The following is a 27989-nucleotide window of genomic DNA, read 5'->3' on the forward strand; positions in this document are numbered from 1 at the left end:
ATGTTCTCTGATTTGAATGTCCACTGTTCCTTTGACGCTATATTGACATGTGGCACTGTTTCCACCTGGTTTTAACATGGATTCATATTGTCCTTGTGACCAGTATTTGAATTTCACCTAGACCCTTTTCAGTCATCAAAAAACTAGTGTGAAGTGCAAGAGTAATAATGAATAAAAAAAAAAACATATTACAAGGCTTACAAGTTGCCTTACAGCAAGAAGATTGCTGGTTCGAGTCCCAGCTGGGCCAGTTGGCGTTTCTGTGTAGAGTTTACATGTTGTCCCACTGTTTGCGTGGGTTTCCTTCGGGTGCTGCGGTTTCCCCCACAGTCCAAAGACATACAGTTGACCTCAGAATTATTAGCCCCCCTTTGATTTTTTTTTCTTTTTTAAATGTTTCCCAAACGATGTTTAACAGGGCAAGGAAATTTTCACAGTATGTCTGATAATAGTTTTTCTTCTGGAGAAAGTCTTATTTATTTTATTTCGGCTTAAATAAAAGCAGTTTTTAATTTTTTTAAAAACATTTTAAGGTCAAAATGATAAGCCCGTTTAAGCTATATTTTGTTTCGATTATCTGCAGAACAAACCATCATTATACAATAACTTGCCTAATTACCCTAACCTTCCTAGTTAACCTCATTAACCTAGTTAAGCCTTTAAATGTCACTTTAAGCTGTATAGAAGTGTCTTGAAAAATATCTAGTCAAATATTATTTACTGTCATCAAGACTAAAATAAAATAAAATAAATCAGTTATTAGAGATGAGTTATTAAAACTATTATTTTTAGAAATGTGTTGAAAAAATCTACTCTCTGTTGAAATTGGGGAAATTGGGGAAAAATAAACAGGTGGGCTAATTATTCTGACTTCAACTATATATAGGTAAATCGGGTAAACTAAAGTGGCCATAGTGTGTGAGTGTGTGTGTGTGTGTGTGTGTGTGTGTGTGTGTATGTGTGTGCGCGCCTGTGCGTGTGTGTTTGTGTGTGTGTGTGTGTGAGAATGTAATAGTGTTTGGGTGTTTTCCAGTACTGGGTTGCAGCTTCAAAAACATTCGCTGTGTTAAACATATGCTGGAATAGTTGGCAGTTCATTCTGCTGTGGTGACCCCCGAAAAATAAGGGACTAAGCTGAAGGAAAATAAATCAATGAATGAACAAGTTGTGAACAAGAAAAGTGCATAAATAAGATGGGCATGGCAATGATTTCAGACATATCCCTTGTATTGTAGTAAAACACAACACACCCTGCATTGTAGTACAACACACATTTTTCTCACAACATCATTCATATATTCATTTTCTTGTCGGCTTAGTCCCTTTATTAATCTGGGGTCGCCACAGCAGAATGAACCGCCAACTTATCCAGCAAGTTTTTACACAGCAGATGCCCTTCCAGCTGCAACCCATCTCTGGGAAACTCACAACATCTATTATGTTTATTAATAATTGAGTTTCTGGTCAGAAGGTGTAGAGCAGAGATGTCAAACTCAATTCCTAGAGGGCCGCAGCCCTGCATAGTTTAGCTCCAACCCTAACTAAACACACCTGATCAAACTGATTGAGTCCTTCAGGCTTGTTTGAAACCTACAGATAAGTGTGTTGAACCAGGGTTGCAACTAAACTGTGCAGGGCTGCGGCTCTCCAGGAACTGAGTTTAACATCCCTGGCAAAGAGTATCAGCCAAGCAAGTTTAGCATTTAAAAAGACATCTAATAGACTTGCAAACATAGACATTTTGTCTACAACAAGATTAAATCTGGGCTGTCAATAGTTTAATAAGTCATCGAAAAGACAGATTAGACAGACTTCATGTGTAGTCTGTGTGTTTGATGGCTATTTTTGGACAATTGTTAGACGTCTATTACTTTTGAACTGACAGCCTTTTGTTTTAGGATGTCTATTAGATGTCTTTTAGATTTTTAGATGATAAATAAAATATGAATTAAAATAAAACACCAATCAACCACTCATTAAAATTAAACTTGTGGATTAAGTAGCTTAGATACATCATTCCATTTACATACTGCTACTTTCTGATCCCACTTGTAATTAGCTTTAGATAAAAGCTTAAAAAGCAGAGGTCTTTTAAATACAAAATTGCTTACTGGGTGGGTTTCTTTTGTGGATGTTTAAAAACATTAAACCACATCAGTGTTTATACCCATCAAATGCATTTCCAGCTACCTATAGAAATAGTTGAAATTAACAATGAAACAGGATTAATTAAAAACACATCATAATACTGGGTGTAAACATTGGCTGTGATTTAATATAAGTAAATTATAATATATTGCAGCTGATGATAAATGGGAAAGGCGAGGGTGCTATCTTGGAAAAGGTTGAAGAAGACAAGGAATATCAGATTTCTCTCTCTGCATCATATGCTGACGGCGCTCAGAGTGAAGCTGTGGCGATACGATACAGCACTTGTGAGTATACAATGCGTACACGCATGAAAACCTTGGACAACAACAGATGCATCATTTTCTTGCCCCTTTTGTCTCTTTAGTATCTGGAGGTGGTCCAAGCAGTTTATCCATCTCAGAAGAGACTGCAGTCAGTATGCTGGTGACCTGGGTTCACCCCAATGCGCATGTGCAGCAGTACCGTGTGTCATTTACTCCGCTCAATGGAGATGCGAGGGAAAACACAGTGAGTGCTTTTAGAAACGAGAACCCTATTATTTAGCGCAGAAGAGTGGTTTTGTCTCCATTCATGTGCCTTATAGATTGATTCCATATTAAGGGAGCAGATGTTTTAGAGGCTCTCATAGTGAGCACTCATATATAAAGGCACACAAAACCACTCAGATGCCCCTAGTAACTGCAGTGCAATAGCCTGACAACCACTCACAAAAGAGCTGGAGGTTGGATGGGTGCAGGCAGACATCAATATTATTCGTTTCAATGTAGTAACCTTGTAGAACTGAAATAAAAATTAAAAATACCATTTTAATTAAAAAACGTTTATAGCACAATGTTTTACAATCTCTTACAAGTGGATGAATGATTGTCCTGAAAGGATTAATCCTTGCTGTTGGGGATGTTTTCATCCACTCTGCGGTGATTTTGAGTTTAACTTGGCCATGACACCAAATAATCATGCATTCTTGATTGCTGCTGGTTTTCCCTGTTGGGAAGAGGTTCATTTATACTGTTGGTCATCAGTTCTAGTGCAAAAAAAAGCTTAGTTTCTGGCTTCAGTATGCAGTAGTGTGTATGTCAAAATCTAAATAAGCAGCTCAGCTCTCAGAGCATAGTAACCCCACAGCTCCTATTGGTTGTCTCATTCTGAGCTGGGATCAAACTGGTGACCCTGCTGAAAAATCCAGCTTAAACCAGCCTAGGCTGGTTGGCTGGTTTTAGCTGGTCGACCAGCCTGATTTTAGAGGGGTTTTGGCCATTTCCAGGCTGGTTTCCAGCCATTTCCAGCCTGGTTTAAGCTGGATATAGCTGGTTTTGGCTGGACTCCCAGCTGGGCTAGGCTGGTCAAGCTGGTTTCAGCTGGTCATCTCCCAGCCTGACCAGCTAAGACCAGGCTGGAAATGGCTGAAAACCAGCCTGGAAATGGCCAAAAACCCCTCTAAAACCATCCTGGTCGACCAGCTAAAACCAGCTAACCAGCCTAGGCTGGTTTAAGCTGGATTTTTCAGCAGGGGAGTCTTTGTATGGGAGTCGGCTGCTTTAACAAGGTGGCTTTCACCTCTAACGTCTGTCGCTAGAGCACCTTTAGAAGTCAGAGAAGTTAGGTTTACCTGCATAGCATTTCGCTAGCTGGCCTCCATTACACTCATGCCCTAAACCTCACTCTCATCCCGGACGAGCCCCCATGTGTAACCTACCAGTCCTACTGCACCCATCCCGGCCTGAGCTGTGATCAAACCAGCAATTCTTTGCATTGGAGTCGGTTGCTAGAGCACCTTTAGAGGTCAGAGGAGTGAGGTTTATCTGCATAGCACTTCACTAGCTGGCCACAGTTACACATACACTCCATAGAACTCCATATAAAAGCCAGAAACATTTTTGCAGAGGCCTATCTGAAGGGTTAATGCTGCCAACCAATGATTAACAGTAAAAATGACATATTTGACCTCTTCCCAACAGACAAAACCACCAACAATCAAGAATGCATGTTTATATGCTGTCATGGCTTTGTAATAAAAAAATGTCAATATAATGGAATTCAATAGGGCAAAAACAGCCACCCACATACTGTACCGAAAGGGTAAATTTGAACATTACAGAACAGTTAACGATGTTATTATAATAATATTACAATATAATACAGAACAGCATTAAAAAGTGATCGTAAAAACATTTATAATAATCATTTATGACCTTTCTATTCATCAAGGAGTCCTAAATGTAAAAGGGAAATGTCTCACAGTTACCGGGAAAAGCAGCAGAGCATCATTTTGTAATGATTTTTGAAGAATCTGGGTACACATTCAGCTTTGCCATCAAAGGGATACATTTAATTTTTTAAAAGAACTATATTACAAATAGAATCACATTTAATAGACCATGATTAGTTTTAATTGTAATATTATTTTACAATAATTAAACAAAAATTAAATGCATAAATGCAGCCTTATAATGAGCATAAAAACCTCAAAAACAAATAAATTACTGGCATTAATAACAAAGTAAATACATATGATATATTATACATAAGTAAATATGTAATTATATAACCTAAATATTAAAAATGATCTAAAAATGTTGACAAACTAAACTTAAAACTAGAAAAACTCATACAGTGATAAGAAATTATGAATTTAAGCAATTTTGATAATGAGAAATGAATAAAACAAATATAGAAAATATTAAATAAAAACTAAGAAATAAACTAGATTCAAAACTATGTTACCCCGGGAATTTTGCTTGCTCACTATAGTTTGACGTAGTTCCTGATTTATCAGGGGTTGCCACAGTGGAATGAACCACCAATTACTCTGTCATATGTTTTATGCAACGGATACCCTTCCAGCCACAGTGAATTTGATCTATTGCTTAAAGTGTTTAGTTGTGTTGTAAATGTGCTGTGATCTTTAGTTGTGTTATAAATGTGTTGGGGCGTTTTTTTTCTAGGTGTCATTGGCAGGCAGTGAGAGGCGCATCCTGCTGCAGAATCTGCTGCCTGACACTCGCTACAGTGTGCTGGTGACTGCTGAATACCGCAGCAGAGAGGGCGGCAGCGCCTCTGCACAGGGCAAGACCAGTGAGTCTCAAATGCAGACATACACACACACACATATTAATACATTATCTGTGGAATTAAAGTGTGTTCTGACCTGCTGTTCACTCAGGACTTTGCACTTTGCCTATTTTATTTATAGTTACAGTTCACCACAAAAATGCATTTCATTTTCATTCATTCATTCATTCATTCATTCATTCATTCATTTTCTTTTCGGCTTAGTCCCTTTATTAATCTGTGGGCACCACAGCGGAATGAACCACCAACTTATTCAGCATATGATTTACACAGCGGATGCCCTTCCAGCTCATTCACATTACTCATTAACACTACTCACATTCACATTGCTCATTAAATTACTCATTCACACTCATACACTACGGACAATTTAGCTTTGCCAATTCAACTGTACCACATGTTTTTGGACTTGTGGGGAACACCGAAGCACCTGAAGGAAACCCATGCGAACACAGGGAGAACATGCAAACTCCACACAGAAATGCCAACTGACCCAGCTGGGGCTCGAACCAGCGACCTTCTTGCTGTGAGGCAATTGTGCTACCCACTGCACCACTGCAAATTTATATTTCAAACATAAAAAAGTGCTGGGCAAAAATTTATTGCGATGAATCGCATCCAAGAAGAAAAGTTTATTCTGACATACCTGTGTGTACTGTTTGTAAATTTATTATCCATATATAAATAAACACGTGCATTCATATAGTTAAGAAAATGTTTATTTATATTTAGATATAAAATATGGATATGATACAAATTTTATATAAATTTAAATATGTATGTAACAAAATTGTTTTGTAAACATTTGTTTATTTGTATGTGTGTGTGTGTATCACATATACATAATTAATAAATAAAATACACACACATATATTTTTATTTTGGATAGAATTATTTATGATTAAGCTTTGCCCATCACTAAGCAAAAAATAATTACAGGCATGATTAGAAAGAAATTTTGTTTTCTTTGTTATAAAATAATACAATAAATGTGACAAATGAACAGAGACATGGAATTCAGAAATCTCCAAAAAAAGGAAATATTACAGGATGCTAGGTGTAATGTTCATGATGAAATTGTCTGTAACACTCTCCTCTCTGACTAATACTTTTTATGTCACTTTCCGATTTCTTTCACTCATCTTAGTTCCCTCTTTCCTGATATAGTCCACTCAACTGCCATAAAATATAAAGGAAAAAGTGATTGAGTGAGCGCTTTTGGACATGGTTTGTGTTTGTCTTTCTGCACATCAGCCAGTCTGCGGGTGAGCAGTGTAAGTGTGGTTCGCTCGGACCACTCCAGCATATGTGTGTCCTGGAGGCCCGTTCCAGCAGTCAGCGGATATCGCATAGTCATCCAGGCCCTCAGAGGTGGCAGCACTTAAATCAACCATCATAACAGTTTTTACTGTTTGTGCTGAACACACAGATTTTTTTTTACTTCTGCTTCTGTGTGTTTGTGTTTCAGAAAAGCAGACTAAAGAGGAGATGGTGGATGCTTCCAGCAGCAGTCACTGTTTCTCTGAGCTGCAGCCTGAAACCGTGTACCGCATCAGTGTTCATTCACGTCTGGGAGCCGTAGAGGGCGCTGCTGTCACCATTCTTCACCCCACAGGTCAGATACACAGCACTGATGTGTGAAAATGACTGATGTGATGATTTGGTAAATAGTAACAGCATGTTATTCTCTATTAAAGCTACTGCTCCAGTGAGAGTTCAGGTTCCTCCTGGACTGCATCCCATTCAGAGAGAAGGTAAGAGTATATACAGTATAAAACTAAACAAGTATTAAACAACGATTTTAAATATAAACAGCGTTTTCTTTTATGTTTTATCAAACCAAACTAGTTTATGGACAAGAGAGAAATGTAATTTTTAAGGGATCAAACTTACTTTACTTTCTACTTTCTTTAAACTTAACATGCTCCCTTTCTTTCTTTTTTTAGTGTGTCCTGAGATGACAGTCAGAAATTATGTGCTTAAAGGTATGGTCATATTTACATCTTATTTACATACAGTAAAAAGGGAAGTGAGTATTGTCAAGTATTGCCACGACTGCCCCATGTTCATGCAGTCTCTGAGAATGAAATCCATGTCCTTTGCGCTCCTAGCAACAGGGTCTATTGATAAACTAAGTTTTGCAGAGCAAATATGGCAACAGTAGGGATTTAAGGAAGCAATGTTTATTTTGCTAGTGCACATTGTTAGTATTAAATTCAACCATTAATTGATGCAAGTTAATCCACTGAAATAGTTTTGGTCAATCTACCATTTGCTTCCTCTGAAATAGAAACTGATGATGTCAGTTTGACTGATTGGACAAAATAGGATTAGCCACGCCCCTTTAACTGTGAACAAAGTCCCTTTAAGGCAAGTCATTTCATACAGCTGCCATCTTTTAAACGCCTCTCGGGCATTCTGTCTGAATGGGAAAATATTAAATTCAAACTCCAAAACTGTTTGCCAAGCTTACGATTACATTAGATATTTGGAACTGTTACTAAAATTAAGCAACAACTGTCTCATAAGTTTTGTTCCTAAACGTTCGAATCAAACAAAATCTGCCTATTTTCAGGTTGCTCGAACTAATTAGCATGCACATTTAAAAATAATGTGATAACAACACCAACTTCAGTTGATTGTCCGATAGCGCTGAAGTAATTCACAACTTGGTCTTGATGGTGAACCTCCTCCAGAAATAACAGCGACTCTTTGTTTACACATCTGTTCAGCTGTGCCTTTACTGAATGAGCACTGTGCTGCGTCCGACAGATTGCACTATTTTGTTTTTCTCTTCTTCTTCATTCTTTTATATCACATTTTACCTGTTTTTATGTTTTTTAATCAGTTTTATTATTTGTTTTTATTTATTTATTTATTTATTTATTTATTTATTTATTTATTTATACTATTTACTTTTATTCTTGTTTATGTAAAGCACTTTGAATTGCCACTGTGTATGAAATGTGCTATATAAATAAACTTGCCTTGCCTTGCCTTGCCTTACAAGATTGTGGGCATTTCAGTAGTTGCTGTCATGGGATGTCCATTTGACAAGACGGACTGTACGTCGAGTTCATTTAATAGATTACAAACCATTAAACCTTTGTTTTCAAGAGTACTTGGTTTATTTAAAAGTACATATTTCCAGCTTTATTCTGATATACTGTATAACTCATGTCTGTAAAGCAAGTATTCGAGGAGATTCCAGTGTGTTTGCTGACCACCAACCTGTCGTAAAAGCACACGCCTGTTACAAGCTTCTCCGTCAGTCTATAGCGATTGATAATTGGCTCCTGTACTAATAGGCAGGGTTTCATTCGCCATATTGACCATTACACTTTTCCCCATTCCAAACTATACAAATGACACGTCTTGTGTATTCTATAGTCTTCAGGTATATTCTACAGTTTCAGTTGAAAATATGTCATCATAGTCATCATACTGAACTTGTGTTTATGCAACTTCTGTTTCATTTATTTTTATTTTTTTTATTTAAAAATATGTTTTTTAAAAAACAACATAATTTATTATACTTTTACACTTTTTTATATTTATAATTTTTACTTCTTAATTTCTTATTTTAATATAATATTATACAATTAAATATATTTTAGTATAATTTAAGTATAAATAATTTAATTTATTTGTTTATTTTTAATAATAGTAATACTAGATTTTTCAGATATATTTTTTAAATTAAATTATGCACTTTCTTCAGAATATTTTAAAAAAGTATATAACTTTATTATACTTTTTTACAAACACACACACTGGAGAACAAAATGGTAAAGTGTGTGTGCCTGTGTGTTGTAGGCTTCGACATGATGGAAGCGTTCGGTCTCACTCAGAGAGCTCACTCTACTATTGAAGGAGTAGCAGCTGAACCTTTCATCTTCAGCACTTTGCCAAGTTACACCCTTTACAGAGATGTACAGCTCACCCAGAGCACAGGGTAAACACAAACACACAAGCACACATAATCAAACATCCCAGTTTATACATCCATTGGTCACTGTTCAAACCCTGTGTATCTGTCTCAGCTTCATCCACCCAGCTGGCTTTTCTCCAGAGCACACCATCAGTATGGTCTTCAGGCTCCTGCAAGATTCACCCAGAGAGCCCTTCGCCCTCTGGCAGCTCACCGACAATGACTTCCAGCCCAAAATGGGGGTCGTGCTGGACCGTGAGTGCCTGGATATTTCCTAAACATTGAGGAGTGGTTCTAGATCAGTAGAATTGTAAATCCCATCATGTGAGCATCTGCAGTAGTCACAGTGTTAAACAGGAAGTTACACATTAGGTTAGGATCAGAAATTAAGCATGTGCTTCATTTGGAATATATGGATTAATTACAAAGTTTAACAATAAAATAAAGCGAGGAAAAATGGGATAGTTTACCCCAAAATTAAAATGTACTTACTATTTACTCACGCTCAAGTGGTTTCAAACCTTTATGAGTTTCTTTCTTCTGTTGAACAAAAAGACCTTTTTAAAAAAATCTTTTTATTGTTTTATATTATTTTATAGCATAAAAAATAAACAATAACATAAACAGACAAAAAAAGATATAAAGGCCATTTCACAATACACAAACAGTCAGACACAACATAATACAATATCATCCAGAAAGCATAAGAGAAAAAATGTAATTAAATATGAAAAATTAATAATATACAAAGAAATGTGTAGGCTCCACAACTCGACATATGCCAAACTCCCACCTATAATGAGTTACAAGTCAGCATTACTGATGGAAAACATAATTTTGGTTCAGATTTTAAAAAATATGTTTAGTTCATTTGCCATCCAATATCACATTTCTTCCATGGGCAACACAAAACTGAAGCGTGTAATCTGACTTTCAATTTTGTAAAATTATTTTCTTTGCTAATATCATACATAAAGATACTGCCTGGGATATGTATTTATCTCCAATTTTTCTCCTATCCAAAGATGTGACAGATCAATCCTATGTACTTCAGATATAAAATTAAAAACGTTCTAAAAATAAATACTAAAGTAACTAACTTTATGGCATGACCAGAATGAGTGAGTCAATGTACCTTCGAAGTTTTTACATTTATTGCACAATAAGGATACATTTGGGAAAATTGTATGTTATTTTACTTTTGAATAATGAAGTCTGTAGATAACTTTAAATTAAATCAGTCTGTGTCTCGCGTTGATAGAACAATCATGAATTTTGAAAATTTAATCTTCCCATGACTCGTCTGATATCTCTTCGTTAAGCTCCTTCTCCCACTCTTTCCTTATTGTATCAGTGTTTGAATTACCCTTGTCTAATAATAAGTTATAAAAAAAGAGACGATACCTTTTTGTATTAGGCTCTGTTTTTTTGTATTTTCAAGTGTCTGGTGTATAGTTATATTTTCAAAACCAGGAAAATTTTCCTAGTAAAATCCTTTATTTGTAAATATCTAAAAAAAAAAAAAAAAAAGCTCAGAGGATTGAAGAATGTATTTAGATTTTAACTGACTAAATAAGCCAAATTTATTATTAGGTCTTTTATTTGTACTAATCCTTTTTCTTTCCAATATGAAAATGTTTTGTCTTGAGTTCCAGGAATAAAGGCATGATTTGACCTTATTGGGCAGTCCAAATAAGTATTTGGTAGACAGAGAAATAATGTAATCTGTTTCCATATTTTAAGTAAGTTATTTATCACAAAATTTTCATTATGAATTTTTGATTCAACTTTCATAAAAAAAAAAAGGTAAAAAAAATTTAAAAGAGGATGTTTAGTTTAAAAGCTGTAAACCTGCAACCACGGAGTTCCAGTAGAAAGAAAAAAAAACAAATACTGTAGAAGTCAATGGCTACAGGTTAAAATGTCATCTTTTGTGTTCAATAGAAGAATGAATCTCAAAGAGGTAAAGGGTGAGTAAATGATGTCAGAGTTTTTATTTTCGAGTGAACTGTCCCTTTAAGCCTTAAAATTGCATTTAAGATTTTAAATGAACATTTTAAATTTTCACATATTCATTGCACTACATTGCACTGATTCACTTATTTGAACTGTACATACCCACTGCACATGGACATTTGTAATTATGTACACACTAACTGTACATATACATTTGTAATTATGTTTATCTGTCTGCACACTTCTGATTATTAATAGCAACCTTAACATATATTAATTTATTGTAAATCTCTGTTCATAGCTAATACAACCTGTAAATAATGGTAATAGTACATCCAACTGTAAATATGACCATAGTTTTTCTATAACTGCACTTTATAACTTATACCTGCTTATATACGTTGTCTTGTACTTGTACATGTGTAATGACAATAAAGTTGAATCTAATCTAATTGTGTAAACATACCAATTGAATTTAAAACATTCAGGTACAAGAAATGACAATGTTTGCAATAGGGCTACGCAATTAATTAAAGTATAATTTTGATTTTGATATTGGCATCTAATGACTACAGTTTGAAGAAACAATCAAGATAAAATACCTTCGTTCCTCCTTTAAGCACAATTTCACCTGGATATTAGTGTATTAGGTGTATTAATATTTATAAACACAGGAAAGAGCCTTCTTAGTTTAAATGTGTCAAAGCCATTTCCTGGAGGGCTGCAGCTCTGCGCAGTTTAGTTCCAACCCTGCTTTAACACACTTAGCTGTAGAAACACAGACACCTGTAGAACCAACCTGAAGGACTCAATTAGCCTGATCAGGTGTGTTTAATTAGGGTTGAAACTAAACAGTGCAGAGCCCTGCTTTAACTGGCTTTGAGACCTGTGTTCTAGCTTAATGGTCAAATTAAACACGCATAAATAGCCAAATACATGCAAACATTTGTCAAAATTTGGCACTCAGTGATTATTCATATAAACCTTTGTGTGTTGTGTAAAGATTTGAGAATGAAAATGTATGTGTCATAGTAAATTGGCCCCGTGCAGCTCCTAAAGTGACATCAGGCTATATTCCTGCTGCCATCTGTGTTCATCATTATTAATCAAACAAGAAAAGACTAGGACAGTGATTTGTTCTTGCCTTTTGTTGTTTGATTAATAATGATTCTTTTGGACTTTTGTAGATTTAATATGAAACAATGCCTAAAGGGAATACTTAATTTAACTGAAATATACTTGGCTTAAAAAAAAAACATTTGTAGGCATATCTTTTTATTTCATTTTATTTGGCCTTTGCTTTTGTTTTTATTATTTTCAATACTTTTGAAATTTCCATGGTCTCTAAATTGTATATTGGGTGTAATAGCAACCATTTTTAGAGAAATATATTTACTAGTATCTATAATCTAAAATCTAAAATCCCTAGTTTTAACAAGGACGAACTGTATTTAATTTTTACAATGCAAAACAATGCTTTTCTTACTTAGATTTTTCATCTTGTTTCTAGTCCAAATATCAAACAATTCTTAAATCAAGAAGACTTTTCTAGGCAAGTAAAACATATTGTCTTGTTTTTTTAAAAAAAAAAATGGCAAAATTAAATAGGTTTTTGCTTTAAACAAACAAAATTATCTGCCAATGGGGTAAGCAAAATAATTTTTTTTTTTTTTTGCCTAGAAAATTATTCTTCATTTAAGAATTTTTAGATATTTGGACTTGAAACAAGACGAAAATCTAAGTAAGGAAAGCTTTTTTAAGTGTACAGTGAAGATTATGCAGTGTTATTTTACATCTCTGTACCTGAAAACATTTAAACTACTAAGTAAAACGTTAATCAGTTTTTATTTAGTTTGTTTCTTTTTTCCTATTTATTTATTTATGTTTTTATTTTGTTAATTTAATAAATATTTTATACAGATGCACTCCTCTACAAAATCAGTTATTCTTTTTAAACAGAGATATTCAAATCATCTGGTGAACTTGTTTTCATTTCAAAATATAAGTCTCTAAGTTGTTTTCTTTTCTAATGTCTCAAGTTCATGAGCTTTTCCTTCTTTGTTTTGTTATGTAGCTGAGAAGAAAGTTCTGCTGTATTTCAGTCTAGACTATAAAGGAGAGATCCAGGAACTGACCTTTGACCAGCCACAAGTCCACTCAATTTTCTATGGCAGCTTTCATAAGGTTTGTGAGATTTATGTATTTTTTCTCTGAGAAGTTGTTCAGCTGACCTTCAAAAATAATAATTTCTGACAATTATTGTTTTTTTTTTTTTTGGATAATTTCTGCACATTACAAAGCATTTATCTATCAGTTTTTGTCTTTACATTTACCAAAGTTGAAATCAGAATGTACATTTATATTTTTAAATGTAATTACTGCATAAAAGTTTTAGTTAAAAGGCTCAGTCAAATTTAAAAAAGAATCGAGATGCAGCTGCCACTGATTCATCTTTTCTCTTTGTCTGATTTGATTGGCAGATCCATTTATCGGTCAGTCAGGTGAGTGTGTCACTGTCTGTGGATTGCCAGCGGGTAGGAGAAAGACCTGCAAGGCCCTTGGGAACCTTGCCCACTGATGGCTTTGAGATGCTGGGCAAACTAGTGAAGACACGTGGACCTCACAGCGGATCTGCTGCAGTAAGTCTCACTTTATGACCAGAAATAGACTGATCATGAAGTTCAAATACCAAAAAAAAAAAAAACAAAGAGTATATGAACACTGTCATTCAACGGTGTTTTTTAATCATTTTTTTGCCTATTATGCTTATTAAAACTGAATTTAGAGTATTTGATAATAATATAATATTGCAAACCATTATTCAAATCTAGCATTATTTGGTTACGCTTTTTTTATTTAACTACTGAATAATATTAGAATGAGGGCTAGGGATATGTGCATGTAATTATGCATAACTAATTGTAATTAATTACTATATTGAATATATATTTCCCCTAATATTTAAATATATGTATTTCTGTGATGGCAAAGTGTTCACCTCTAGTCTTTAGTGTCACGTCCTCTTTCAGAAATTATATAATATGCTGATTTGCTGCTCAATAAAGGAACATTTCTTATTACTATGCTAAATGTTTTCATTTTTTTCTTTGATAAATACTGTTTAAAAATTCATTTTTGTAACATTCTAATCTATTATATTGTATTCATCTCCAGTTTCAGCTGCAGTCCTTTGAGATTGTGTGCAACACTACTTGGGCGTCAGAAGACAGCTGCTGTGATCTGCCCTCACAGGTACACCAAAAGTTGTCCTGACATCTTAGTATGAATGACTTCATATAGTACATGATGCTGTAAAGCTGCTGCTGCTGAATTTTGAGTGTCACTCTCTGTCCTCTAGAGAGATGAGGAGAGCTGTCCGGCCCCTGCTTATGCCTGCACTTGCACCACAGATGTCCCAGGATCACCTGGAGACACTGGGCCATCTGTGAGGCTACAACTCTGCTTTTTAAAACTAACATTAACATTATAGAAAGCTTGTATTGGTATAATTAGTGCTGTAATAATTATTGGTGTAATGATATGCTTGTTCAGGGGAAACCTGGTGTTCGTGGTGAGAAGGGGGAGAAGGGAGAGGTGGGACAAAAGGTAAGGCACAGAAATAAATTAGAAAAAACAGATGTTTTGCAATAAATAAAAAATTCTCAGATAGATTAAACATTATGTAATGATTTAGGTGAAACTGTATTCAAATAATGTGCATATTAGCTGTTTTTAAAATCTTTGCTGCATAGGTAAAATTGCATTCAGAGAAAAAAGTTACATTAAAGGTTTCTGCAAATATTTAAAATAGGACAAGAAAACTTTTTTAGTATATAGTATACAATCCTCATATTTATTAGGACGCTGTGCTTCACTTGTTTTTCTGGACATCTTCCTTATGTGCAGAGATGTGTTTGATGCAGTGCTCACACTGACCACCACACACTGTACTAGTGAGCATTTAAATTCAGCCGTGTCACTTTTTACATGTATGTCTCTTTGTCTGACTTTTATATTGATAATGGTGGGCTGCAATATCAAGCAATGATGGATAACCATGTGTGTGTATAAGGCTCTGTCACAAAATCATAAACATACTTGGTCATACAAATAAGAGTAAACAATAGCTTGAGGCTTGAGTGCAAGGTGATAAATAAACTTGCGGCCCTATTTAGGTTTGAACTGTATATGTTCTGCATGTAAAACAAGGATTGTATTCAGAAATAAAAGTACCAGAGCTGTCACTTGGGCATTACTTTATCAAGAGGTACACTTTTGTACCTAAAGGGTCTGTACTGGTACCTTACATGCTGGTGGAATAGACTATGGTGCTGATTTGGTTTAGTCAGTTTACTTATGTCTCATGTTTTGGACTCTGGGAGGAAACCAGAGGACGCGGGGAAAACCCACGCAAGCACAGGGAGAACATGAGCTCCGCACAGAAATGCCAACTGGCTGGCCAGAGACCTGAACTGGAGGCATTCTTGCTGTGAGGCAACAGTGCTAACCATTGGGCCACTGTACTGCCCTATAGAGGAAAATGGGAGGAGAGGGGGTGGAAGGGGGATTCTTTAAGATGAAGATGGCTAAGGTAAGATGCTTTGGTTTTTTATATTAAGTTAGGAATCATCTAATTGGTGGATCATACATTAGCTTGACTCTGGGCCAGCTGTGTAAATCATGAGTACGTGATCCTCTCGAAGTTAGTTTATAAATAAACTTCACTTAAGGTACAAATATGTACTTTTAAAGTATCAATATGGACTATTTATGTGTAAATGTGTACCTTTTGAAAAGGGTACCACCCCAGTGACAGTTTTCATACCTTTATTTCGGAGAGTGTACTAAAAGTTTTGTATCAAAACTGTCTGGTAGGAATGAATGTATCGTTATACCTCTAGAACCTACAATCCTTCAGTTACCCACTAAGCCATACTGCCTGTTTAGAGTGCCTGTTATCTGTCTTGTTTATGTGTTTCTGTGCGTTCTCTGCATCTCTTTAGGGTGAGGTAGGCCCTCCTGGTAAATCAGGCCCTGAGGGTGGCTTTGGTGCTCTTGGACCTGCTGGTCCTCGTGGAATAGCTGTAATGGGCAAAATGGTACGTTTACACTTGTTTTATAGAAACAATCTGATGTGTATAAACATTTAAGATATACTCAGACCCTCTCTCTTTTCATTATAAGGGTCCACCAGGAGCAAGAGGAGAAAAAGGAGATATTGGAAGGCCTGGGAGTCAGGTGAGCTTGGGGTTAATGGCTATGACTGGTCATTTTAGGAATGTTTCTGCAGCAAGTCTAATTTTAGGCATATCTTTGTGTTCTAAGGGTTTACCAGGGCCTCCTGGTCAAAAAGGTGGAGAGGGCAATCCTGGTCCAAAGGCAAGTCTCTGTGTGGCTTTAGGCAGCCATTGTGTTTGAAATGTTCAGTCTGTCATTAATTTTTCTGTCTGTAAATGTAGGGCACTAGAGGAGTGGAGGGTAACATCGGACCCCCAGGCATTACAGGACCAAGAGTAAAAGCATTTTTGTTTTCATATAATATATGATTTGCATTTTAATTACATTTTCATAAACATCTTTGCCTACATTTTGTAGGGGTTACAGGGTATGCCTGGTCATCCAGGACCAGTGGGAGACAGAGGACCACTCGGCCCTGTAGGGCCCACTGTGAGTAAAACTCTGCTCTACTGCTCTTTGGCCACGTGCAAAGTACACAGGTTTAGTAGATATAACTGCATTAAGAGAAATAGGACAACCCTTAAGACCATGCACTGGACACCCCAAACTATTTTTCCCATCCTTAAGTGCACTTTAGACTATGTACTTAGATCATTAAAATAGAGCCAAATGGCTTTTATTTACATGCAATTTTGCTAAGTTCACATGTTATATGAATTCATGTGCTCTTATTTTTTTGGCTTGGCGCATAAAATAAAGACAAAAATATTGAGACCCACATCCTCAGACTGTATTAACCCCTTAAAATGGATCCATTACTACACACTAGTTAGGACTAAAAATGTTGTTGCTGGAGATTTAAACTAAAACGTCAACAAAGGTGTCCTGTGTTGCCATGTCCAATCATTATCCACGTAAGCGTCTTTACAGATAAGAGATGCTTTACTTTAGTAGTTTCTTAATTTTAAGATTTAATGCTATTATTAATTCAAACTAGCTTGTTGTAGGTTGAAAAATTTGTGCTCTTTTGTTTTTTTATCAAGATCTGGTAATACTGATTAAAACATCCCTCATTTATTGTGATGTCTTGCACTGTGAAAACAGAAGAAAGGGCCAGCCCTGATAAACATTTTAATGTTTCATCTAGCTGTTTATTTAGAAGGCTTCTGTACACACTGTACTGAATTTTGTGAAAGTAGTAGAGAATTTTTTGTTTATATAATTTTAAAAAATGATGTATAGAAATTGGTAAATCCCATGTTATTTTTCCCTTTTCAAAGGGTCTTCCTGGAAGTAAAGGTGAACGAGGAGAGAAGGTGTGTTACAAAGTGGCATGTCTAAGGAATACAAACCTTAAAAGAGGTAGTTTTGTTTCGTTGGTTTTAATTCTCTTTCTGTTTATTAGGGCGAGCCCCAGTCTCTTGCAATGATCTACCAGCTTGTTTCACAGGCCTGTGAAAAGCTTGTCCACAGTATGTACTACATTACCTACATCTATTTTAATTACAGTAAAGCAGAATTTAAAAGCATCTTTAAATGTAAATCTTGGCCTGAGTAAGAGCCCTTCAATTATCAATTGTGTTATCTCAATTAATTGTCTTCTAGATGAAGTGCTGAAGATGGATGCTTTTCTAAACGAGCTGAATCGGAAGCCAGTGCCCATCCAGGAGCCAGTAGCACCTCCCGGAGAGCCGGGCATACCAGGGGGAAGAGGGGCACCCGGACCCCGGGGCCCTCAGGGTCGACTGGGAAGCAGAGGGATGCCTGGGAAACCTGGTTATCCTGGAGAGCAAGGTAACCTCATGATACTTGCATTTCTTTGGAGATGCAGGCAAACTCTGATAGTTTTTTACTTGTATTATGTAAGTAATTTTGGGATTAACATCTAGGACGCAGAGGCATGGCTGGTGAGAAGGGCTCTCCCGGAGCAAATGCAGTGGGACCACAGGGAATGAAGGGTTTTGGAGGTAAAAATGTCTTGTATATCACATAGCTGTCTTCGTTTTTTTTTTTTTTCCTGTAACAAATGTGACAAAAACATTGCACATTTCTATCGTCTTAATCTGTATTTTATCTCATTTTGTAACAAATTTCTTAACATATTTAAACAATATAGCGCTCAGATGCACAATTGCATTGTAGTAATATTGTTTGAAATGTTTAGTACAATTTTTATTTATTTTTTTATTTGTAAGTTTCTTTAAGTTTTAAATCCTCTGTTAACCAAGACTGCACTTATTTGAAAATGAATTAATAAGTTATATTTGAAAAGCATGCTTTTGGGACGATTCTGTGACTTATTTGGAATAAAAATAATATGTAATACATCCATACTGAATTGATATATTAATTTCTTCTTGTTTTTTATTATTATACTTTTTATTATTATTTTTTATAAATGATTAGAAATGTAATGAAATATAGTGAATTGTTGAATTACAAGAAAACTTGCTTTTCAATTACATAATTTAGCTTCTACACAATTAATGACTCTCATGTAGAAAGCATTCATATGCATATTTGTCTAAGATCATACTCCAAAAATTCACAGAAATAATGAAATACACAAGCAAACAATGGTTTAGTAAAAACATCTCTACTAAAAATGATTGAATGGTTTTGAAATGTTTTAAAATATAGTAACAATGTGAAACCCACATGCACACAAAATATATTTTTTATCTTATCACCATTACATACTGTATATACAGTATTCAGTATATATAACATATTGTCAATACAAAATGTTGATTTCATTGATTTATTATGTATTAATTATTTTATGTATTTTGTTTATAGTTACAAATTTTCTTAATACTGATAATTAAATCCATGTTCAATGTTTCTTTACATACAGTCAGTTGCAAGTTTTCTTTAAATATACCTACACAGAAATACATTCTAGTTGACATCTAGTAATTGATAGATCTGTGATCTGTAATCAATGAAAGCTGTTTGGGTACTCTTTAGCAGGGGTGTCCAAACTCGTTCCTTGAGGGCAGGTGTCCTGCAGGTTTTAACTCCAACTTGCCTCAACTCCTGCCTGGATGTTTCTAGAAAGTCTAGTAAGAGCTTGATTAGCTAGCCCAAGTATCTCTGATTGGGGTTTGAACTAAACTTTTGCAGGACATCTGAACTCTAGGACCGAGTTTGGCCACCCCTGGTTTAAAGAATGGCACACGTCATTGCCCTTGCTCGAGAGTATCTCAACTGGGCATGTGCTGTTGAAAATGTTTTTCATCACTTGTTTTCCTGTCCATGAAGAATATCCACTCTGTTATTACTGAGTGAGACCTGATGCATTTCTAGTATTTTAAGTGCTAACTAAGTGTGCCTTCATTTATTTCCACTTCACCAGGACCTCCAGGTGAAGCTAAAATAGGGGAACCAGGTCCCAAAGGTGAGGATGGTAAAGCAGGACCTACAGGTATTCCTGGAGCTGCAGGTCAACAAGGAGAAATGGGACCCTCGGGTGTTTGTGACAGCAGTGGATGTTATCAAGGGCCTCCTGCAGGTGAAAAAAAAAAGCTATCCCAGATATTATTAAAGGTCCAGTGAAGTGCTTTGAAATGTGCATTTTTATTAACAGTGTGACATAATCTCAACTGAAACAGGAACACAGGGCGGGACATAGAGTAGCCCCTTTTCCCCTTTTCAAAAACAGCCAATAGGGTTTGCATCATAACTCTGCTAATCAGAGCTGTTGAGCTCACGCTCATCAGACTCATGACAGAATATAATAGTAATACTGAGTCTGACTCACTCTTACTCTACGTTAAAATAGTTTTCTGCGTGATTTAAGTGGATTGAAGCGGTTCTCATCACATTAACATGAAAGCAGACTTCATGCACCCTAAAGGAAATCATATTTACGCTGTCTGTATCCCTATATGGTACTATTCACCAAGTAAAACTGGATTTTAAATCTTTGTTAAATCTCTTCAGATCTCTTGCTGAGTTTGTAGGTGTGTGTGTGAATAAATGACCGATTTCAGCAGCAGCAAAAACTTCTTAAAGGGAGTGGGACATAGCAAATACTAGAGAGCTTTGATTGGTCAGATATAATGAAAATATGAGATGACATCAAAAAATATCCATTGATTAATTTTGCAGACTTCTGTGATTATAATTTGATGATGTGATTTTTGTCAGTGATTTGGAGCAGACTAAATTACTAGATTATGTATGTTAAGACTAACATACTAATACAAACACCTACAAAACTTTGAAAACCCTTCATGTTTGACCTGTGGGTGTAATGACTTGTTTTTATTTTCCAGAAGATCCATACCTCGGGTACCGTCCTTGAGTTGAGAAGTTACTGTTAGACTTGAGCACTGCCAGAATCCTCTCTCTCTCCTCAGACTTTGTAGAAAGACACTGTGAGACAGAACGGATGAAGAGATTCTGATGGACGTTGACTTTGAGCGAGCCTGTTGATGGACTCTTCTAACTGTATTTTCTCCAAGTGGAGGCTGATTTCGGCTCAATACACACCTTCTGAGATCAGCAAAGCACTGATCATCCTTGAACATGTCAGTGTTCTTCAGAATTCAACCTGGACTGCTGCTACGAGACAACAGCAGATTCACAGGCTGAACATCATCTGCAGGAGCCCAGAGGGGCTCACAACACACACAAAGCTGTTTTTTTTTTTTTTTTTACCTAGACTGGTATTTTGGTGTCCAGACAAGGAATCGGTGTGTTACTGAACATTACCAAAGATCCGCACTAAGAATGATTCTGATTTTTTTTTTTGATGTATTTTATTGTATTTAATGCACTGTATGTGTTTTTATATGTACGTTGTTGAAGGCTTGTTACTTTCAATGTTTTTCATTCCAGTTTCCTGAACTCCTCCTTTTGGGTTTTTGCATCAAGAATTGTTTTAAAATATGAAATAAGCAATACAGTTAAATAAGAAACACACTGTGATGTTATATTGTCTTTTTTAAGTATGCAGGAGTGCTGTCAATAGTATTTTATTGGATTATACTAAGTTGTGTTCTGTTTTTTATGCTAATACATTTTTATGTAAAACCTGTATAAAATGAAAACTGACTCACGTGAGATCTGTGCTTCTGTGACAAGGAAATGGCTTCAAATATCTGCAAAATTATAATGAAACCATCACATTAATTAGTATTTATAATAAAATGCTTTTTTCACAAGCAGTATGTTAGTGTGTAAGCAGCAGTTAAATCATTCAGCTCAAGTCAGATTATTTTCATGAAACTTTAAATGACGTTTATATTTTTAATACATTCATATGACTTGGACAAATACAAATAAACAAATAATTAAAGTTAAAATATTAAATTAACAAAATGGCAAAAGAATAGTATATAGGAATGGTTTATTTATAGGAATATCATTTAATCCTTAATTGTCAGAGGGTGCTACTAGGAAACAATATTGCAAAGAATGACCATTTCCACTTTGTTGTATTCCCGAATGTGCCTTTCAATGGTTGATTACTTTCAAATGTTGTTTTTCAATTCACATCTTTGCAATATTTCCATGGTAGAAAACTAACAACTTGTAATTTCTTAAGGATGTCATTCCAATGGAAAGAGTCCACACACAAATACCTTACAGAAATATGCTTGGTCAACATTTTGTAATTCTAATGGGTTGTGTTGTAAATGTGGACACTAGTCATCATTTACTCTCCCTCTGCTGTGATATTCTTTTATCTGTTAAACACAAAATAAAGTATCTTAAAGAATGTTGGAATCCAGTAACTGCTGACTTAAATAGTTTTTTCACACTGTGGATTTCCTGGTTTGAAACCATTAAAAAAAAGTGAGTAAATATTCTGTTGTGTGTTTGTGTGTGAAAACTCTTTCAACTAACTAGAAAAGTAACATTTGTAGGCAAACTTCATGGTGTTTTGAGAAAGCCCAGTCTGAAAGTTTGGAGTAGTTTCGAAGTTTAAATAACTGAAGTAGCTTTTAAGAAGTTTTGGCATAGTTAGATAACTACATGTTAGCATGTTTCTAGTATCAATGCTAAGGTGTTACTAGGTGGTTGCTAGGGTTTTTTGGTGGTTGTTAGGGTGTTCTAAGTGGTTGCTAGGGTATTGCTAGATAATTGCAACAATGTTCCGAGTGACTGCTGGCAGTTGCTAAAGTTTTGCTAGGGTGTTCTGTTATAGTTAAGGCGTTGCTAGGCAGTTGTTCTGAGTGGTTACTAAGGCATTGCTAACATAAATTAGCATGGTTCTAGTATGAATTACCATGTTGCTGGCATATTTCTAGTAACTAGCATGTTGTTTTGCAATGTTGCTAGTATATATGTTTCTAGTATAAGCTAGCGTGATTCTGGTATGAATTATGTTGCAAATGTTTATAATATAAGGATTAGTATGATTCTAGTAAGAATTGTATGTCGTTAGTATGTTTATAGATTAGTATGTTTCTAGTATGGATTAGTATGTTTTCAGTATAGATTAGTATATATTTAGTACAGATTGCTATGTCGAAATATGTTTCTAGTATAGATTAGTATGTTTCTAGTATGGATTGTTATGTCGTTATGTTTCTAGTATATTGCTAGCATACATTGGTTTGTTCTCATTATGTCCAATGTAAAGACAATGGCAGATTTTTACAAAATAAGTCAATGGGACAGTTGCTACGGTGTGGCTATAAGCTGAAAAGGTGATCAGTGATTGTCAGATTGGTAGTCTGAGTTAAATGAGCCTGTATGACAGTCTGGTGCAAAGTTACAAACTGGTCACAAACTTTGGTCCAATATTAAGTCAATGGGACTTTTTCCGTGTCAGATTTTGGAAAATACTTTATGTAGTATAACAGTATGTTGGCTTTCTCAACTTCCATCATAAATATTCTGCGATCTGCTCCGGAACCAAAGAATGGAGCTCCTGATTTCCACGGACAGCAAATCTGATGTAAACATCCGGTGTTTACTATAGACGCCAACATGGCGAGCCGGAGAAGTAATGCGAAGAGTCGGGACAAACCTGACAAATATTCTGTCCTTCTGCCGACTTACAATGAGCGAGAAAACCTCCCGTTGATCGTCTGGTTGCTGGTGAAGTATTTCGGCGAAAGGTAATTGCGAAACCTGAATAAAACCAGCTGTCAGCTTGTAGAAGTCCTAATGATGAGCTGTCAGTGACGTCACGCTAGAAGAGGAACTGTAATTTTTTTATCGGTTTTAAGTGCTCATTTATTTCATTAATGCAGTGGCTACAACTATGAGATCATAGTCATCGATGATGGCAGTCCAGACGGAACACTGCAGATCGCCGAGCAGCTGCAGAAGATTTACGGCGCGGATAAAATTGTGAGTTATGCATTATTATACACGCCACATGATTGATATCTCGTCGGATAAGTAATTAAATAAAGCTGGTATTTTTATTCTTTTCAGCTCCTGAGACCGCGAGCAGAAAAGCTGGGATTAGGTAAACTGGCTCATTATGCTAAATAATAATTTTATTAATACTTCTTAAATGGATAGTTAACCCTCAGGTCATCCAAGTTGTAACAAAAACAGGAGTGAACAACACCGACATTTTAAAAGTGCCCAAAGAAACATATACAGGAAAAACAAAATCTGAATATCTGTGTCTCCTGAATCTTCAGAAGTGAAACAATTGCAAGAAACTGAACATTATTACGTTTTTAATATTGCCTGTATGACAACATTATGAATTGGCAACATTATTAATTATGAAGGTCTTAAAATGTATTTAATGTTTTGCTGAATATGAAAAGTGACCCAAATTGTCTTATGGTGTGTAAAAAATGAATAGTAACTGGTTATTTTTCAGCTAAAATATCTGTGCTGTAGCAGTATTGACGTTAATTAATTATTTTATTATTAATTAATTAGTAATTGACGTTTATGTCATTTCAGGTACTGCCTACATCCACGGCATTAAACATGCAACAGGAAACTTCGTTATCATAATGGATGCAGATCTGTCACATCATGTAAGCATTCATCAATTAGTTGCATACTGTGTGTTTTGTACCTTTTTGAGTAAATTGCATGCAGGGTTTACATGGCCATGAAAAAATGGACATATTTAGAAAAGCCATTGAAATGAATGTCGCTGAATGTCTTATGATGAACATGTGCCTTTAATATATTTAATGTTTTTACTTGTGGCAAAAGGGTTTCAATAGAATTAAAGTGATTCATAGTTATAACGACTTATAATGAGTTAGAATTAGGAGCCATCTCATGGGAATGATTTGTGTGTGTTTCTGCTTGTATCAAGTGAAGCCTTTAGGAGCATTCATGTATGTGTTTTTTCTTCTCCTTCACAGCCAAAGTTTATCCCACAGTTCATTGAGTAAGTGATTTCTAATTCATTTATCCTTGCTTCTGCTTTTAAAGAACTGCTCTTTATTCTGTGTAATGTAGTTTTGCAGTAATAGCATTATTACAAGCCTATGAGTAACTTCCATAAATTTGATATTTGTTCAGAAAACAGAAAGAAGGTGGATATGACCTGGTGTCTGGCACAAGGTACAGAGGAGATGGTGGTGTGTATGGATGGGATCTGCGGCGAAAACTTATCAGGTATAGGACTGGCAACTTTAGCTGAATGAGCAACTCCAATGAATAATATTAATAATAGGCAAACAAGATGTATTTTGTCATCTTTAGATCTATGTTATGGCTGCTTGATTATGTAAAAGAAATCGTTATCATGATTATTTTGGTCCAAATTGTAATTTAAATGATTTTTTATTTAATGTTTATTTTATTTAGATATATATTTTTTTTTTCTTTTTCTTTATTTCTTTTTTCTTTTTATGTTTTATTATTGGAGATCATTTTACAGATCATGAAATTTTACAATTCACAAGTAGATATGGTGCAATAATAACTTCCTCAATTATTTTAATATTATAATCATTGGAAGCCAAAATCAAAATTTATTTCGATTAATTGGGTAGCTGTTGGCCAGGGATGCCCAATCCTATTCTTGGAGATCTGCCTTTCTGGAGAGTTCAGCGCCAACCCTGATCAAAATCAACTAAACCGACTAAGTAGGATCTGAAGAAGCACTTGGTAGTTAAAGAAGGTGTGTTTAATCAAGATTGCAGCAGAACTCTGCAGGAAGGTAGATCTCCAGGAACAGGATTGGGAAACTCTACCCTAGTCTGTGGCCCAATTTCTGTAAACTAGATAAAGGTACATACAAGTATAAATGCACAAGTGTTGGTTTAAAAAATAAGGACAAACACAATTTGAGCTTGTACACTTTCAACTTTTTTTCTATTTATTATTGTGGTCAAATGCATTCAAGCAGCCATTAACACAGCTGTTATAGGGTATGCGGACAGAAAGCGCAATAAAACAAGTCATTCATGCTTCTCTCCGCTGTGTTAAAACGTCAAATTACAATAAAAAATCTAGTTTTCACATTCTTTTCATTTTCTTGCTCCTCCACCTGCACAAAAGCTGTAGAACATTGGTTAGTTCATTCAGAAGTACTTGCAATAGTGATGTAGAAAGTGTCTGTAAGGAAAGGTCGTAGTGAAATTCACTTACAGCACATGTGGTCACACAAGCGATGCATCCAAATACTTGTCAATGTCAGTTGGATATGGCAATGTCAACCGACCACTCAGAATAAATGAAAACGGGGCTTAGATTATTCCATGGCACATATACTCTCACATTTTGTGGTACTATATTACTTGGTTGATATAACTTTTTTTGTTTTAGTCGAGGGGCAAACTTTGTAACACAAGTTCTGCTCAGACCAGGAGCGTCTGATCTTACTGGGAGTTTTAGGTGAGGCATGTTTATAAAGGAATCAGTCTTATTTCTTCTCATAAACTGTATTGTCATTATAAATAACGTGTTCTTTGTTTTAGGCTCTATAAGAAAGAGGTTCTGGAAAAACTAGTGGAGCAGTGTGTGTCAAAAGGCTATGTGTTCCAGATGGAGATGATTGTCCGGGCCAGACAACTGGGCTACACAATTGGAGAGGTCAGCACATCTCTTTCCACATTTCCTATGAATGCAGTTATTGCCATTTATTTAAAAAATGGTTTAGATGTATTTGTGTAATACTTGGACTATAGTGGCATTTTGCTCTGGGTAGTTACTGAAACTAACTGCTAGGCCCTGTTCATCGAAAACGTATTTCCCCACTGCCAGCAGGAAATCTAAGGTGATGTAAGCCATGCTGACAGTGACATCAAAATAACAAAGATGTTTCATGATAATGCAGATTATGTCAAGGCTTTTATATCAAAGTTGATATTTGGTCGCATCATATTGGTGTTTGGAAACATCTAGTTTTTATGAGATGAGTTGTTAGCTCAATGCTCAACCCCCAATCTGAAGGATCAGGACATACACGCATAAACTACAGACAAATGACCTTACCCAATTCACCTACAGCACGTGTTTAGACTGTGGGGGAAACCCACACGAACATGAGGGGAACATGCAAACTCCACACAGAAATGCCAACTGACTTAGCCGAGACTGAAACTAGCAACCTTGCTGTGAAGTGGCAGCACTAACCACTGTACCACCGTGTTGCCCATATTATGTGAATGTGTATTAAAATTCTCTGCCAGGGTTTACATCACTGTAGCTGCTATTTTGATGGATTACACCCTGATCTAATCTATTTTGATGGATTACACCCTGATCAGTGTTGTTTAACTTAAATCATTCCCAGTTCCTACAGTGCGAACACTCCAGAAACCATGTTATGGTTCTAGGAACTGTGAAAAAGTGTAAAAGCCTCTTATTTTGTAAGCTGGAAATTATGAGTCACTGTACTATATTTAATGCAAACACTTTTGTTTTTCATTCTGTTTCATAGTAGCAGAATGGTTTATTTGATAGATTTCTTAACGTAGCTTTTTTTTTGTCTGTTATTCAGGTTCCCATTTCATTTGTGGACCGTGTTTATGGAGAGTCCAAATTAGGTGGAAATGAAATCGTCTCCTTCCTGAAAGGACTGCTCACTCTTTTTGCCACTACATGACCTTTGACCTATTTGGTTGCATTTAGTGTTGTGATGTATGATCAGCGCTTATTATCACTGGAGTGGAGCGAGAAGCTAGAATAATTACTTGATTACCAAGTAATGAGGTCATTATGCTTGGATTTACCACGTTCCTTCTACTTAGTTTTGGTTAATTACTAGGCAATGTTTAGAAATGTACATTCAGATGTTCTGAATTGTAATAAAAGGACCAAACTGAGAGCTAGTTTTTGAAGTACTAACACTTATTTCATATGAACTATGTTTTTAGGCTATAAAAAGCATCATTGTGGTTCTATTAAGAAATGAACTCATCCCTACAAACTGGATTCATTCAATGACTGAAATGTTCTTCTCAAAATGCTTCTCAAACTGAATTTCTGTGAAAACCCTTTAAATATTCATTTGAGCATTCACATGTATTGTTTTGTACCTTTACGAATGGTAATAGAGATGTCTTAAAATAAAAATAAAAATATTGTTCAAAATCATTTCGGTTATAAAAAGTATTTTTTAACCAATTGATATAAAATAATTAATGACAATACTTTGGATTCAAAAGGAATGAAATTGATAAGGCTGAATTATAAAACAGGTCACTCATCAGTCAATGACACAGGAAAACAGTATGCCACATCCCATGATCCACTGCCATCAATTTCCGATCTGTCTACTATATCACTGTAAGGATTGCCCATTCACTTT

At 35.5% G+C, this 27989-nt stretch overlaps 2 protein-coding genes across 6 annotated transcripts in view; both read left to right on the plus strand.

Moving 5' to 3' along the window:
• Nucleotides 1-22032, plus strand: part of col20a1 (collagen type XX alpha 1 chain) — a 61041-nt gene extending 39009 nt beyond the window's left edge. For 2 of the 4 annotated variants that reach the window (XM_087305003.1, XM_087305005.1), the window contains exons 18-42: nucleotides 2303-2435; nucleotides 2516-2658; nucleotides 5097-5226; nucleotides 6478-6594; nucleotides 6692-6838; nucleotides 6921-6977; nucleotides 7170-7208; nucleotides 9040-9178; nucleotides 9267-9409; nucleotides 13185-13294; nucleotides 13591-13749; nucleotides 14285-14362; nucleotides 14469-14555; nucleotides 14663-14716; nucleotides 16114-16209; nucleotides 16295-16348; nucleotides 16436-16489; nucleotides 16570-16623; nucleotides 16706-16777; nucleotides 17569-17604; nucleotides 17694-17760; nucleotides 17894-18082; nucleotides 18178-18255; nucleotides 19647-19802; nucleotides 20572-22013. In XM_087305003.1, coding sequence (XP_087161129.1) covers nucleotides 2303-2435; nucleotides 2516-2658; nucleotides 5097-5226; nucleotides 6478-6594; nucleotides 6692-6838; nucleotides 6921-6977; nucleotides 7170-7208; nucleotides 9040-9178; nucleotides 9267-9409; nucleotides 13185-13294; nucleotides 13591-13749; nucleotides 14285-14362; nucleotides 14469-14555; nucleotides 14663-14716; nucleotides 16114-16209; nucleotides 16295-16348; nucleotides 16436-16489; nucleotides 16570-16623; nucleotides 16706-16777; nucleotides 17569-17604; nucleotides 17694-17760; nucleotides 17894-18082; nucleotides 18178-18255; nucleotides 19647-19802; nucleotides 20572-20597 — 2418 coding nt within the window. In that variant the 3' untranslated portion in view covers nucleotides 20598-22013. 4 annotated transcript variants of the gene reach the window in all.
• A 1166-nt stretch (nucleotides 22033-23198) lies between these two features.
• Nucleotides 23199-27510, plus strand: dpm1 (dolichyl-phosphate mannosyltransferase subunit 1, catalytic). Of its 2 annotated transcripts, none has more exons than XM_087305581.1 (9): nucleotides 23199-23364; nucleotides 23500-23599; nucleotides 23687-24111; nucleotides 24152-24252; nucleotides 24592-24617; nucleotides 24752-24847; nucleotides 26003-26071; nucleotides 26155-26269; nucleotides 27180-27510. In XM_087305581.1, exons 4-9 carry the CDS (start codon nucleotides 24229-24231, stop codon nucleotides 27282-27284), a joined length of 435 nt encoding a protein of 144 aa, XP_087161707.1. In that variant the 5' UTR covers nucleotides 23199-23364; nucleotides 23500-23599; nucleotides 23687-24111; nucleotides 24152-24228; the 3' UTR covers nucleotides 27285-27510.
• Nucleotides 27511-27989: the final 479 nt, after the last annotated feature.

The sequence above is a fragment of the Danio rerio genome, chromosome 23 (assembly GCF_052040795.2).
Source record: "Danio rerio strain M-AB ecotype USA chromosome 23, GRCz13ab, whole genome shotgun sequence".
Classification (NCBI taxonomy): Eukaryota; Metazoa; Chordata; class Actinopteri; order Cypriniformes; family Danionidae; genus Danio; species Danio rerio.